A 15,595-nucleotide genomic window follows, 5' to 3' on the forward strand; every position below is an offset into this window, starting at 1 on the left:
ATAGGGGGGAAGACAACTTCCCTTGACCTGCTGGCCACTCTTCTTAACACACCGGAAAATACAGGCATGAAGAGATCAGTCTGATATGTGATTAAGAAAAGACAAAAACTGTGTAAAAAGATGGCACTATCCAGCTGGTAGGGAAAAACATGATGGAAAGATGCTTCTGTGCTTGGAGGAGTCTCACTTGGTTTCACAGGGTAGTCACCTGTGCAGTTAGGCCAGGCCTGAATGTTTGTTCCCTTTTAGCTGAAAAGGATGGAGGGCAGCAGCTGAGCTCTGCGAGGAGCAGGCCACAGTCCACAGCAGTGTAGCCAAAACGTGTGCAGACCCCGCATCAAAACCAGGGAAACTGAATTTCAACAGTTCATGTTTGGTAATCGAGAGAGAAGTTTCTCACCCCTGCTTCTACGTGCATCGAGTACGTAGGAAAGACAGCACATGAGAACAAAGCTCCCCTCTGGCTCGTGTGGTACGTAGAGGTCCTGTCATGCTGCCAGCAGCCAGTGCTGCTGCTGACTGTCCCCAAACAGGGAGTGTCCTTGTGTGACTGGCAGCCCACGGTGTCATTTTCTGAGCTCTCTAACAATACGGTGTTGTCACGTAGTTTACCCAGCACAGTGGACTCTCAGAGGCAGTAGATAAAAAGGAGTAATATGCTTTATAATGTGCTAGGGAACAAATGTGGAAACGTTTCTATCTAAACATGCAAGACAACTTCTTTCCTGTGAGGGTGCCAGAGCCTGGAGCAGGCTGCCCAGAGAGGCTGTGGAGGCTCCTTCTCTGGAGAGATTCCAAACCCCTCCTGGTCACGATCTTGGGCGACCTGCTCTGAATGACCCTGCTTTAGCATCTTGGATGAGATGATCTCCAGAGGTCCCTTCCAAACCCTACCACGCTAGGATTCTGTGATGTGCTGTTAAGGAGAGATGTGGACAAACAATAAGGAGAGGACAAGGGTGTGCCACTTTGGTGATCGACTGTGGCTACCGGGCTGTCTGGTTGGGTAGGCCTGGGGTTTTTGTGGAGGTTGTGTGCTTTGGGAGAAGGAGCCAATGTCTTCAGCAGTGGCCCTCACATCTGGGCAGGCCTCAGCAGGAGCTCAAAGGTTCCTTGGGTGAAAAAGTTGAAGGTCTTTCTTACAGATGGTGGGGGGTCTTAGAGCCATGGCAGAGATGAGGAGGAGTCTCCATGGGAGAGATGGACGAGTGATTTACCTTGGCAGTCTCTCAACCTCTCTTTTTCTTTTCATCTTCTCATTTCAGTTCTGCTCGAATCACTCAACAAGAACGAGCAATCGGCCAATGGCCATTCCCAGTCCAGGGAGTCCACAAACCCTCAGTTCAAGAAAATGAGCGGAGACTTCCCATCAGCCAACGGAGAGGCCGGTGGGGAGGCCCCCAAGGGCTACACTCAGGACCAGGTGGATGCAGTGAAAAGGTGTGTGCACAGCTCTCTATGCCTCCAACCTGCAGTTTGCTTGAGTCTATCATGATGGTGGTTTGTTTTTCACAGGGTTTCAAAAATTTGAACCATACTGAATGTTTTTTAACTGGCTGGGTGTTAAAAGCACACCTAGGAGGATTTATATCTACAGCAGCCCTGGGAGGCAGCTGGACCGATGAGATTTTCCCCCAAAGGCATGCATGAGGGCTAGAATTGTAGGCACGTAGGCCTCTCCCTGGCTGAGGTCCAGGGAGGCATTTTGGATGCGTTCACCTCGTGGACTTCACATTAGTGTTTGCTTTAGTGTTACTCAGTACTGCTGTGAAAAATCCCATGTGCTCCTGAAATTCTGTAGGTGGAAGTCATGGTTCCTAGCTTGCAGCAGCTTTGGTCTGGTAGCAAGTGACAGGACACGTCCTTCTTCCACTCCTCCTGATGAAATTCTGCTCATGGTCTCTCTTAGAGCCTGATAAAGAAGAAATCCACTGCAGGACACTTCACTCTGTAAGCATGATAGACTTCTAAAGCTCCTACTGGGAAGTCCTAGGATATGTTTATCCACCCAACCTGTTTTCCAAACTTTGTTTGAAGCTGTCCTTTATTCCTTTGTACTGTTTGCAAATACTGGAAGTTGAAGGACTGAAGCTGCAGGCACATTCACTTGGTAAACTTTGTGTAAGGTTATAGGCATGGTCTCAGTCATGCAAGAACAGCTCTGGCTAATGGACTTGTTACGTCATCCATTTCTCCAAAAACTCCACCCTGCTGTCTCACCAAAGTCATGTGAGCAGGAGGAGCCGTCACTGGGCTGTGAGTGTACCCAGAACAGACGGGGCTGCGCCCGCAGGCCTAGGCCGCTCCCTCTTTCTTCCTATTGAATCCAGCTGATGTTGTTTTTGGGGCTGTGAATTAACTGATTCTGAGGAGGGGGGGCAAAAAAGTCAGTAGCCCAGCTCTCGTTCAGATCTTGCACTGCTGTTTGTGCTCCCTCCCAGAATGCCTCCAAAATGTGAGCGTGAGGAGCCCGAAGCTTATTTGCCCATCGCGTTCCTTTGCGGGTGATATCACTGCTTGTGGAGAGGCCCTTCTACCTCCACTGGCTTGACTTGTTCTGTGGGAGTGTTTGTGTGCTAATAACGAGAGCACAGCGGGAACGAGCCTGCGACAAGAATTGGGTCACCCGCTGGGGAATTAGAGATGGGTAACCCCGAGTTCACTGAACAGCACTGATGGACAGCGTGGTGGCGTCAGGCGCCGCAGGGCTCTCACTCCGCGCCAGGCAGCGTTCCCAGCTGGGACAAACTGTCCGTGCTCTCTCCTCTCTCTGCTGGCAGGGTAAAGCAATGCAAAGATTACTATGAAATTCTGGGAGTGAACAGGGAAGCTTCTGACGAGGACCTGAAAAAGGCTTACCGGAAACTTGCACTGAAGTTTCACCCAGATAAGAACCACGCGCCGGGCGCTACAGAGGCGTTTAAAGGTAAAGAACATTCCAAATTTTGTGATTTGCCCTCAAATGGTGCTGAGTTGAGTTCACAAGGACTCTTAAAACAACCTCACGAGTCAGATAGAGTGAAATAAAGCTCTTTGTAAAGTTGTCTCTTTTCTGAGCTGATTGTATTATGAGCAAAGTATAAGCTTGAAATAATACACACAAGCAGGATTCACCTCTGGTAGTCAAACAAGGAGAAGCTTCCCTTCCTTTTCTCCTAGCAGCCCTTGCTGTGGGTTGCTCCGGCCTCCTGCCACACTTCTCAGGAAGAATTCCCTTGGGATGTTATCCGTCCCCTTTTTTGGAGAGACGCAGGAGCTTTCGCCAGGCAGGGAGAAGCTCCAAGCCCGGCAGCCATCCAACACATGGCAGGTGCTGGAGTGTCTGCTGAAAATCCAGTAGAGACACAGTAAGTTGCACATTACCAGAGGCAGCCCTTGGGTTCATGAACCCCTCAAGAGAAACGTTGCTGGGCAGGCCCAGTGGCAAGGAACTCTTCTTCAGAACTGGTGTTTTAGACTCTTCCACTCACTGAGCATTTCAGGCAGCCAGCCAGCCTTTATGTTTCTAGCAAGAGCTTGGCACCTGAGTGTTACGAAAGGCTTTGGATGGAATTGGTGGATAGAAACTCCAGGTGAAAATTTCTAGGGCAAAACTGTACCACCCATACAACAGTGCAGCCAGAACTCAAAAAAAGTCGCCAGGAGCCTCAGTTCTGCTGCAGAGAGTCCAGTTCTCAGGGTCTCTTTACAGTTTCAGCAGGGATGTTTCCGGGGTAATAAGATAACTTAAAACTGCAGTAATTTTCCAAGAAAAATGCTATTGCTTAGAACATTAACCCCATTTTGCATGAAGGGTGAGAGCCCTGGGGCTCTTTAGCCTGGAGAAGACTGAGATGGGATCTGATCAATACTCATCAATATCTAAAGGGTCAGGGAGCAGAATGGAACCAGACTTTTCAGTGCCCAGCAACAGGACAATGGGCAACGGGTATGAACTGGAACCCAGGAGGATCAGTCTGAACAGGAGGAAAAACCTCTTTCCTGTGAGGGTGCCAGAGCCTGGAGCAGGCTGCCCAGAGAGGTTGTGGAGTCTTCCTCTCTGGAGAGATTCCAAACCCACCTGGATGTGACCCTGGGCACCCTGCTCTGGGTGATCCTACTGGAGCAGGGGGTTGGATGAGGTGATCTCCAGAGGTCACTTCCAACCCCCAGCATCCTGTGTAACTCTGTGGGATTTTGTCTTGTAAGCTGTGGAAGTTTGATTTTTATTGTAGAAAACACACAACGTCTTAATGCTGGTTGTACATCACTGGTTTTGCAGGGTTAAGCCATTAAAATAGCATGGTCTGGTTCTGGCCATCTTGGGAGGGAAATTCATGAGACTTCTGCTGGAGCAGGGAGCAAGGTTAGCCTGGTGTGTGTGTATCGATACAGCTTCTAGTAGACATGAATTCAGCAGTAAAAGTCTTATGTAAGGTTTGTTCAAGTCTTTTAAGACTTAAATCCATAACTGATAAGCATGTTGCTGTTGGCAAATAATGAGCTGCCCCCCAGCTACCTGGGAGAGCCTGTTTCGGGGGGCGGGGGGCAGCGGGCAGACTGCTAAGTGGCGAAAGGCAGGTTTCCTCACCTGCAATCTGAAATAATGGTGTTTGCCAAGGGCTCTGACCAGAGTTACGTGCCAGAAGTTGTGCGTTAAGCAAGGTGCCCTTTATCCTCCGTCACAGAGCTATCTGCTCACAGGTTATCTCTCCTCCAGGCCTTGCCTCATTGGCTCCCCCGTCCTTCAGCCCCCAAGCTGAGCTCCTAGTGTGCAGGGCTCGCTGAAGTCCAGCTGTTTTGTTCCAGAGGGTGAAGGGGGAAGCGTGCACTGCTATGAGGATTTTAGTTAATTTTTGTCTTATGTTCATGTATTATCCGAAGCTTTGGCATTTGTCTTCCCAGTGACAGCTGATAAAGCATTACTGTCCCAAGACCTTGTCTCAGTCTGTAGTTGCAGTTGGTTGCAGTCTGTCTTGTGTCAGATTTGCATCACTACCTTTGGCTGATACTGGAAAGAGAGCTGAACCTGGCTATTTTGAGCTAAAACCCTGATTTGGAAGGAGGCTTTGTTTCTGGGGCTTTGTCAGCAGATGGTCAGACAACGAAAAAAATCCTGAACCATTTTGATGTAGCACGGTTTGAAAGAACAAGCTGATCACTCCTTGTTGTCATCCAGTTTCCTTGCCTGGTTGTAGAAGTGTTTTCTCTGCGCGCACTAATTATAACCAAGAAGGAGAACAAGTGTATTGACATTACATCCTTCATTCTCCAAATCTCTAGTCCAAGAAGAAACCGTACACCTTGCTCTGACCATGGGGAAGATGTTGAATCTTGGAGTTAAGCTCCACCAAATTGCATATATTGCCCTTCTCTATCACTCCTGCCCCTGGTTTTTATACACCAGGCAGCTACTGCCGTGGACGTTTTTGCCTGCTTGCGACACAGGGAGGAGAGAGGCTCTGCAGTCACGTAGGGAAGCTCTCGGGGTGTTTGGTACAGAGGAGAAGTGATAAGTTGGAACGTGCAGAGAGAAGTACAGAAATAGGAAGGTGGCAGGCAGAAAGCCTCAAACGTGCTGAGGCTGGAAGGAGAGTGACCTGGGGAACTGGTGGGGGTTTAGTTCTAGCACATTTCCACCGTCACAGGCGCTGGTTATCGGTCCTTGTAATTATGCACCTTACTTATGGCATCTGAAAATTTTGAAATGCATAAGTGACAGACACAACTTGTAGCCAACGTTTCCTTACTAGCTGTTATGGGAGTTTTTAAAATCTCTTTCAGTGATCTAGCCGGTATTTAAATTCTTTGCAGTTCTGGTTTTAGGCTATGAAAGTGAATTCCCTCAATGGCACTTTTGAATAAAATTTGTCAACTAAAATTGTATTTTCCTCTACAGCTGCTTGCAGCTGAAGCATTTGAGCATTAGTTGTTCAAAAGGAATAACAAGTTTAATTAAGTGAAATGTGCAGCTGCTCTACTACCAGTATTTCCTTCGCAATTCATAGTTTCACTCATCTGAGAGGGTTTCTCTGGGGACATTATACCGAATTCATACCAGTCCTATCATAACTTTGGCATTTGAATTAATGAGGGCCTTTTCCATTGAGTCTCTCGGTGTGGTTTCCTTCTGTCTGTGTCTGCCAGAGAAATGTGCCAGGTACTGGTGCTGTGCTGCTGAAGCAGCCTGTTGAAACAATACGGGTTTCGTGTCATTGAGAACCTTGTTTGTGTAATGAAAAAGGCAAGTCCTGGCAGTCGTGCAGGGCTGAATGTATTATCTGTAGAAAAAAGAAGCTAATTGCTTCCTTATTGTTGGTATTTCAGCCATTGGTAACGCCTACGCAGTGTTGAGCAACCCGGAGAAGAGAAAGCAATATGACCAGTTTGGGGACGAGAAACTCAACCCTGCTCGGCACGGACACAGTCACTCAGACTTCCACCGCGGGTTTGAGGCTGACATCTCCCCCGAGGACCTCTTCAACATGTTTTTTGGTGGTGGTTTTCCTTCCAGTAAGCACGTTAAACATTAATCTCTTGAATGGGACCCGATCCTTTTGACAGAGCAACAATGCAGTAGTCATTTCTTTGGCCATGCAAGGATTGCTGAGTTTGATGAGACAGAGTTCTCCTTCACACATGGACGAAACACCTAGAGCTTTCTAAATTATTCAGATGGGTGCTTGGAGAAGTCAGCATCCAGCAGGCAATACCATCAGAGCTGGACTTATTCCCAGCTTCAGGTATTTGTTTGCATGCTGCCAGTGTTAGCTGGTTATTAGGTTGGGATGAATGTGAGAACAAAGAATCACTTGTGCTAAAACTAAGTTGTAAAAATAATCCTATTTTGAAGCAGGCTTTTCTGTCTGCTGGTTTTACAAGTTAAATCTCACCAGAACAAGCTATGGTAACACCTGGGCCTTGTTTTTGGTCTGTATCTGCTTTGCCACACAGCTGAAGCAGTTTCTCTGAGGTCAGTGCCCACCTCCTTCTTTCCCCTATGCCCTGTAAAAAAAAAAAAAAAAAAGAGGAAAGTTATTTCTGGAGCCTAATTTAAACCTCTTGGATTTAAGATTAAATCTGTATCTCATCAGTCCCAAGTACTGACCATGGTTTGGGTAGCAGGGAAAAAATGAGTGACCATTCCTTCACTTGATCAGTTCTGACCAAAAAGACACGGATGTAACGTGAGGGTAAGGGTATTTTAGGAGACTCCCTGATATTTGCTCTGGTCCTGTTTGACTGGCAGCAGAGGCAGTGGTGGTTTGACCTCCAGGGACCAACTTGGCAAAATAAATATTTTTGTTTTGATTGAGAAGACTCACTCTGGTAGCTCTTTCCTGCCTGGTACATAAGAACCAACACACTAATATCAAGTACTTGCGAAGGCATCTTGAAGCCTTTTGCAGCATTTGTGTCCTGCCTGTCAGAGACACAGAGCTATGCCAGTAAATCCAGCAGGTTGCTTTTTTAGCTCAGGTTTTTTTTACTTTCCTCACTATCCCAAAGGAATTAAAGACTGCATTGTCAGGCAGTCTCCCCTTTCAGCTGTAGTTCTGATATTTAAAAAAAGACATGGGAGAGCATGTTTTTAGGGTGGAAAACCTAACAAAATTATTTCTTGTTGTACTTGCTTTTAATCTAAAGTAACTTCAGTTAGAAGCGAGGAGGCCTGTACAAGATATTCTCTTCACATAGCAGGAGTTTGGACCTCCTGAGGTAGCATCCAACCTGAATTTTCCTATGCTCCTACAAGGTCCTGTAGATGAATCTCTGTGCCTGCCACCAGTTCGCCTTCAGACATACCTGCTCAGTACACCACAGGAATACTCCTTCTTCAGCTGCATCTTACATAGCATCTTTTATAAACGTTGGCTTCAAGTGATCAATAGATATTTTTGGTATGAAATATTCTGTGAGTCTCCTGTGGACTCCCATATTTGCTTCGTCCTAAAGCTGCAACCATCTCTGTCAAGACTGGGTGATGGAAAGCTTTGAGTCAGGGGCTTTGGCCACATAGCCTGCTGACCAAAACCGTGGGCACACACCTTGTGCACAGGGACACGTGCAGGGATGTCAGGAATGGTCCGAGTCTGTCAAAGCCCCATTTCACTGAGACATCCTGGCTCCACCCAGCCTGGAAGCACCCCAGCCAGGCAACTGTGTTCCTCCTTCCAGCTCTGTGTTCCTTCTTCCAGCTCTGAACTGGGTGGCCTGCTGCTGGCTACAGGGAGCAGACTGAACTGAGAATGGTGGGAACATCAGACCGGGTCTAAGTACGAGCGTGGCATGGAGTCCTCTATGATCCCTGTGTCCTTACGTCTTTGCTGAGTGTGGCCCAAACCAAAGGAACAGATCAAGCCCATTCTGACAATGTTCAAATTTAAAATTCCTGAGTTTGCCATTGTCAGCACCCAGCTGACTTTTTTCCCTTCTGTGTTCTTATTGTTGAGGCTGACACAGAACGTGGCCACCTTTCATGGTTTCTTCCTGACAGGCCAACACCATCTTATGTACTGTGACTTTAGTGTAACAGTTTTCTTTTGCCTGTAGGTAACGTTCACGTGTACAGCAACGGCAGGATGCGATACACCTACCACCAGAGGCAGGACAGGAGAGAGCACCAGGGGGACGTAAGTGCAGAACAGGCCAGGGGATGAAGGTTGGTCCGATACACAAAGTGCGAGCTGGTTGGTGTGGCTCTCTTGTGAAACGGTCGTGGGAAGTGAGCTGCCTTCAGAATTTACAACAGTTTGTGGTTTAATTTACTGGTGGTTGTTCTCCCATAGCTGTCATCCCATGGGGAAGACGCTGCTGTGTCTTGAAACGGTGCTGCCTGGAAGTGAGACACCACCAGTGGAGTGTAGCTGTCTCTACCACAGAATAAGCATTCCCATTCTGATTTAGTTCTGGAATTCTGAAAGGCACATCCAGCTTTTCAGATCATACAGATACTCATGGCTCCTCCTAACGAGAACTCGTTCTCCCTTCTATTCCAGTTTTGAAGATGGGGTGTTTCTTCATCTGTGATGCTCAATTAACCAAGAAAGACACTTTTTATAGCATGAGCTATTTTTATGTTTTCCTATCACAGAAAATCTAAATGTATCTCCAGCACTCCAAGCCCTCTGGTATAGAGAAGGGAGAATGAAGGACTTAATGTGGAGGAGACCAGTGTTATGTATTGAAGATCATTATTTTCTGGGGATAGCAAATTATATTATTTTAAAAACAAACAAGAACTTCCTGTATACTTTTTCTCAAGCTTAAAGGGGAAGGTGTACTCTGCTGGAACTGGAGGAAGCTTGGGAGGTGAGGTAGAGGAGGAATTGCTCTCATCTGACACTGAAGAAGGGAGAAGTCCAATAAAACCAGTTCTACTCCTAACACAAGCAGGACAGAAACCGCATAAGCTCTAGCGAAACAAAGAACAGGCAGGAGGCTTTCAAAATTCACTTGCAATGTTGCCTCCACCAGTCCCCTCACCCCTTTGTCACATCCGGAGAAGGGATGGCAAGTTTGGACCTTCAGAGTCATGCTTCCCTTTCTGGAGGGGAACTGTGGGCTGCTGGGATCTCCCCAAGTCATTTTGGGGTGCCTCCTAAGCCAAATGCCTGAGAAAAGCAGGAAGAATTGAGGTTGTGTTAAAGCTGGGAGGGAGGGAGAGTGATGCTAGGGGATCCTTGTGTATGAGCAGCACCCCACTGTGTCTTTCTATTCCTTCAGGGTGGCCTTGGGTTGTTTGTCCAGCTGATGCCTATCCTCATCCTGATCATTGTGTCTGCTCTCAGCCAGATGATGGTCTCCAGCCCACCCTACAGTTTGAGCCCAAGGCCGTTAGTACCTGTTCCTCTACCACTTACCCATCTGGGGGAGGGGGGTGGGTTCTGGAGGGCAGGGAGGGGCAGGGTAGGAATCTAGGCTCTCTGTTTTTCCTGTCTTTTTTTTTTTTTTCCCTTTATCTCATCACACCTCTGGTTGCTCTTGCTACCAGATGTCTCACACATCAGTGAAGGCCTCCTGGTTCTCAAACAAGTTTTGAGGTGAAAGGTGTGAGGAAGGCTGGGGGGGTGCTTGCTTGCTGAAGGGAGGATATGCTTTGTCAAGGACCTTCTGCAGCCCATACTCACAGCAAGGTGTGTCTGTCCTAGAAAGGGACAGACAAAATGACTCTGAGAGCCCAGCACTGAGATCCCATATGCAGAATGAATTGACATGTAGAGTTAAACTGGGGTGTGAAAAACAAAAGCTGGATCTGTTCTTCCTGGAAGCCTCAGCTTATGCCTGGTACAATGCAGTAGAGGAAGTGAAAAAGGAATAAAAGACACTCATGTGGAGTAAAAGACTCCCAGAGAAATCCCCTGGTTTGGAACCATGAAATAGCTATGTGCAGACACTGACTATGTGAAAGTGAAACTTGCTTCATTCTGGGTCCTCTGGAAATGTCCTCATCTGCTGGCTTGGCTGGCAAATGAAATGACTCTGTTCTTACTTACTTTGCAATGCCAGCAAAGAACAGGAAACAGGCTTGATTTCTGGCCACTTGAATCATTCTGGACAAAAGCTTAGTGTATTTTTGGTGGAAGTTCCTTGTGTGTGTTTAAAGAGAGTGGATTCTGTTATAGCCGGTGGACCCTGCTTAATTTCACAAGGGACAATGTTTGCCATTAAATACTATAAAATCCTGCTTAGATTTCAGATCCAGGGTAAAGACCATGATGCTAGTGCTTGGAACCGAAATAGGAAGCAGTTTTGAAGAGGGCCCAGTTAAGGGTTATTCTGAGAGGCTAAAGAGTATTGACGTGTGAGTTGTGCAATCGATACTAGGACTGTAAAATTAAGCATTGTGTCTATATACCAGTTTGGTTTATGCTGGTGAAGAGGCGGTTTGTGGGTCGAGAAGGTGTTTGGTGGAAGGGATATTTAATTTTAAGTGGTCAGGGATTTGCTTCCAGCCTCAAATGAAAGTGGTTCAGGAGCCAGAGGCGTGCGGTGCCGACAGGCGGTTTTGCTTGCTCGCTCGTTCAGGCAGCCAGGCCCCTGTTGCTGCCTGATGCAAAGGGAAATGCTGTGCTTGGCAGAAAGCAGGAGCTTGCTGGGCAGGAAGCAAGAAGCTTTTTCAGAGGTTTCAGTGGCACACAGAGATTTTAATGCCGCCTCTTGATACTGAAGGTGTTGCTGAGAAAGGCAGAGTCCTAAAGAACCATTTGTCCCTCCATTACCTTTGAAAATCTCCTCAAAAAACTGGCTTTCTGCCCAAAGATCTGTCTAGTTTGGGTCTGACCCCGCCTCCCTGCTCTTCAGTAACACCTCGTTGAATTTGCCTGACTTAATTGCATGTCTAACCTCAGGTGGCAGCTTCCTTGTGCCACATCCTGCCCTTATTTTCATGCTTTACACTCGAGCACGCTGCCAGAGCTCTGCAAGCTCACGTACACCTCCTTTGAGGGCACGCTTTGTAGCCTCCGCAGCTCATCTTTATACAGAAGGGGTATATGAACTTTGGGAGAGCTCAGGGCTCTGTCCTGATAGGTAAAAGCTGAGCTCTTTCCAGACCACACCTCTGCCAGGAGGCATAGCTGGATATGTGTTACCCTTTGCCTTGAAAAATAACGCCAGGAGAGCTTTTTGGTTATGTTCAGTCCTTCTGGTTACCCACTGCTCATCCCCGAGCGCTGGACCTCGACGAAACGCGCAGGAGTCTTCGAATGCCTCCTGTAAACCCCGATAGCAGACTGAAGGGCGAGCTGGATGAGTTAATGTTTACACCTGGCTTAAGAATCAGGCTCGCTTCTAATGCAGCAGCCAGCTGGTATTTATTATGGGGAATTTTGGGCACGTCTCCAGATGGAGCTGTTCCCAACGAATCCAGCACAGTTTGGGCACAAGGCCTGTGTTACAGCTTGCAAACGCCCTGCTGAGTATCTGTAGGTTTGCTGGAGCATTGGGGAAAATAACTACAGGGCTCTGCCTGAAATGCAAATCCGCGGGGGCAGGGTAAGAAGAAATTTCCTTCTAGAAAGCACTTTCTGTACTAGCCCGTGCAGGCTCGAGTGCAGAGCAGGGCTAATTTTGTTCTTGCAGCAACGGTGTTGGTTGCAGCACGTGATGATGTGGCAGAGGAAGCTGACGCTTTTGGGGTTAGCAGATACGTCTTAGCAGAGGGGACTGGGTTCAACTGGCGGGCAGCCTTGCTGAGCACGTGGGGGGGTTGCTGGGGAGTTGTGAGAGCCAGCCCTTCCCCCCACGGCCCCGGCTCTGCCCCGGCATCTTTCTGCCTCGCCGTCTGCTCTCACCCCTCACCACACAAAGCTTTGGCCTCCGAGCTTCGTAGCCATCGTTGGGGCTCACCGCCAGAACCAGATGATAGCGTCGTCAGCAAGGAAACTGCAGAGAGATTTAATTAGCCCTGAAAACTCTTAACGAACGCTTTTATTTTAAGTGGGTTTAGGCCTTGGGCAATCTGCCTGAGAGTTCTGTCTGTGTTCAGAGCTCTGCCCCCCTTGCTGGAGGCCTGGCATATTTTCTCTCCCTGTGTTGGCGTTCCACTTCCACCAGAAATGCTTCTTCTCCTCTCCATACCTTCAAGCCTGTGGACGCATAGGAGTCATGTACGATTTCAGTGCTTCGGTATCATGGCACATTGTGCATGATAAAGAGCTGGGAGCTTTTTTGCTCTGCCCTTGAAGCGTGTCCTACACTGTTCTGCCTCTTCTCCCTGAACTAGGTCTGTGGGTCACACACACCGGAGAGTGACAGAGCACTTGAAAGTCGCCTACTATGTATCCGAGAACTTTGCAGATGAGCACACGGGCACGAACCTGAAGAATGTTGAAAGGAGTGTGGAGGACGACTATATTGCAAACCTTCGAAATAACTGCTGGAAAGAGAAGCAGCAGAGTGAGTAGTGTGGGGCAGAAGCAGAGGGTGTTGGTTGCTGTGCGAGGTCGCCTCTGGAAAGTTCTTTAACTGGGGACCAAGTTGTGCTGAAGTTACATGTCAGCGTGGTGCGAGCACATTTCCTGTGTCGTTGGCTTTTTTATTTCTATCTATGACACTGTGACAAATCCTGTGTCGGGGGTTGTTTTGTTTTGTTCATGCTGCTGTAGAATAGGTCAGACAGGAGCTGTGCCCTGGAGGTTCCCCTGTCAGGGTTTCATTCATCTGATTTTCAGGAGGCCCCTGATAGCTCTGTGTAATATTTCAATTGCTCGTGGACCATGTCTGAAAGTCTGCTGCCCGTGGTGCTCTTCATCCCTGCTCAGAAGGCTGTGGTGGCACAAATGACATCGCCTGGTGTGCTGCTGCGGGCCTGTGGGATTGGGAGGGGGAACAGCTGATGGCGTGGAAGATGACCTGGCCATCTGGCCAGGCAGCAGAGTGTGGTGAGGGCAGCAAGCTGCTCACTGATCCCAGGGGTGACCTGACTTCTCTGCCTGTCCATTCCCAGCTCTTGGAGCAGTGGTTGGGTAGGATTTGAGCACCTGGGATGCAGGAGGGACTCTTAGTGACCCAGATGAGTTCGATGCACCGAGCTCTGTGTTTCTTCTTCCTTGTCCTGCTGGGGTGACCTTTATGTAGCTGCCTCACATACCTCCTGGGACCGAAGGCAGGTCCCATCGGCTTCCTAAGGCTTTCCTTGGGCTGGATGAGCTGTCAGCAGATATTACACCCATCCTGTCCTAAAGGGCACAGGGCATTTCCTCGGCCTCATCCTGTGCAGCTTGAGGCGGCTCCCGTTGGCAGCAGGGCCCGTGGTGGGACGTGGCCCGGGGGGTGGGTCTCCTCCCACGCCGCGTCGGTAACGCTGGGCTCTTCTCTCCACAGAGGAGGGCTTGTTGTACCGGGCGCGCTACTTCGGAGACTCGGATCTGTACCAGCGAGCACAGAAGATGGGCACCCCCAGCTGTAGCAGACTGTCAGACGTTCAAGCCTCTCTGCACGGATAGCCACCTCTCAGCAGAGGCCTATGTACGAGCCGGTGACGCTTCCCCTGGCAGCGGAGCAGGGCACGATAGTGCTTTTCACACTCAAATCTCTGCTGGAGACGCAGACCCTTCACGAGTCTCCTCTGGATGTCCCCCTCCGTCAAGCCTACCCTCGATAAATCAGGAAATTGATTTTATTTAGTTTGCATGTCGGCACCTTCGGCTCTCTCCACGCTCCCTGGTTCTTCTGGCGCTGGTGGTGCTGGGTCTCCAGCAACAGAGCAAAAGCCCCGGGCGTGTTGGTGACTCGGCTGAGGTCTTGTCAACTGCCCAGTTGATACAGCAGCTGGTTGGGGCTGGTTTCTCCAAACGTGGCAGCCAGTCTCCAAGTTTTAATGAACCTTTTTTTAGTTGCTTTATTGTCTGTTTTACTGAAAAAAGCTGCTTTCCCCTGGCACTTGAAGCAATATGATGACAGGGACTGGGCTTCTACCAACAGTTGTTCCTTGTCCTTCTCCCTGCCCCTGTTGCCTTCCTATGACACTAACAGAGAACAAAGCAAATGGCCGGAGTTCACAGCAGGCTGTAGATGTCACTTACTGTGTTAAAGTGGGAATCAAAGTAAAAACAGCTGAGGGGGAGTCTGGAGGACTTGGGGGGACCGGAGAGGTTGAATGCAGGCAAGCCCAAATAGCATGCTTGAGACTGGGTGTGCTGGGTCACGGGAGAACTGCACAAAAATAATGGGAAAAAAAAAAATTGGCACGGACTTTGGAGCCCTTCACCTACCAGATGCTGCTAGGGTGGCTGTAAAACATACAGATCCCTCCTGCCACAAAATTAATTGAAAACTGGAAGAAAATAAATAGCATTAAATTTTCTAAAAAATAGGAAATAATATAGGAAATCAGAAATGAAGCATGTAGCAAGTGTGAGTTGCACGGACACCGTCGAGGCTTGTGGAGACTTCCTGGGGACATTGGGCCTCCAGCGCTTGAAGGAGGTTTAGCAGGGGGTGTTTCGTTTGGGTTTGATTCTCCTTGGCACGCCTGGAAGTTCGGCCTTTGATGTGAATCCTCTGGGTAGCATTCAGCCTTTCTTTTGGGTGTATCCTGGTTTTGGAACCATTCTTACCTCGATATGCCCCCTCTCTCGTTTGGAGAACTGCACCTCTTCCTTCACGATAGACCAGCATTAATTACCTGCTTTGCTTTAATGCCCTCTCTGCACCCGTGGGCTGAAAAGAGAGCTGCTCTTAGGCAGGGGGATTGACATTGTGCTGCTGGAAAATCGACTGCTGCCTGTAATGGGGGGAGGAAGGGGGAGGAACAGTGACCCGCGACTGTCCGGAGACTGACACCGCTGCTGCTTTTGTCCTCAGACTTCTTGAAATGCCCGAAGACGTTCGGTGAAGTGCACAGAGCTGAGGTGATGGACTTGACATTTCAGAGAATCAAACCTTACCTTAAAAATGGAATTGGAGAATTAGTGACGCACAACTGCCCTCTTTCTTCTCTCTGCCCATCTCCGCCCTTCCACCTGCAGCCGGGGCAGCGATTAGGTCAGGAAATCAGGCTGCCCATCTTCCTCCTCCCCTTCTGCCACCACCCAGCGTGCGACAGCCTCGTCGCTCCCGGGATGCCACCGCCCTGAGAGCAGGCACTGGATTGGAACATAACACAGGCTAC

General features: G+C 48.8%; 1 protein-coding gene across 1 annotated transcript; it reads left to right on the forward strand.

Annotated features, from left to right (window-relative positions):
* Window positions 1-1,265: 1,265 nt before the first annotated feature.
* DNAJB12 (DnaJ (Hsp40) homolog, subfamily B, member 12) lies at window positions 1,266-15,387 on the forward strand (the record flags this gene model as incomplete). Its single annotated transcript, XM_008944546.1, has 8 exons — window positions 1,266-1,440; window positions 2,781-2,926; window positions 6,307-6,492; window positions 8,533-8,612; window positions 9,706-9,815; window positions 12,707-12,879; window positions 13,807-13,950; window positions 15,289-15,387. Coding segments are annotated over 7 exons (992 nt in total), but the record flags the coding sequence as incomplete, so codon positions are not given.
* Between the last annotated feature and the right edge of the window lie 208 nt (window positions 15,388-15,595).

Source organism: Merops nubicus, unplaced genomic scaffold (genome assembly GCF_000691845.1).
Source record: "Merops nubicus isolate BGI_N331 unplaced genomic scaffold, ASM69184v1 scaffold40647, whole genome shotgun sequence".
In the NCBI taxonomy this organism is placed as follows: Eukaryota; Metazoa; Chordata; class Aves; order Coraciiformes; family Meropidae; genus Merops; species Merops nubicus.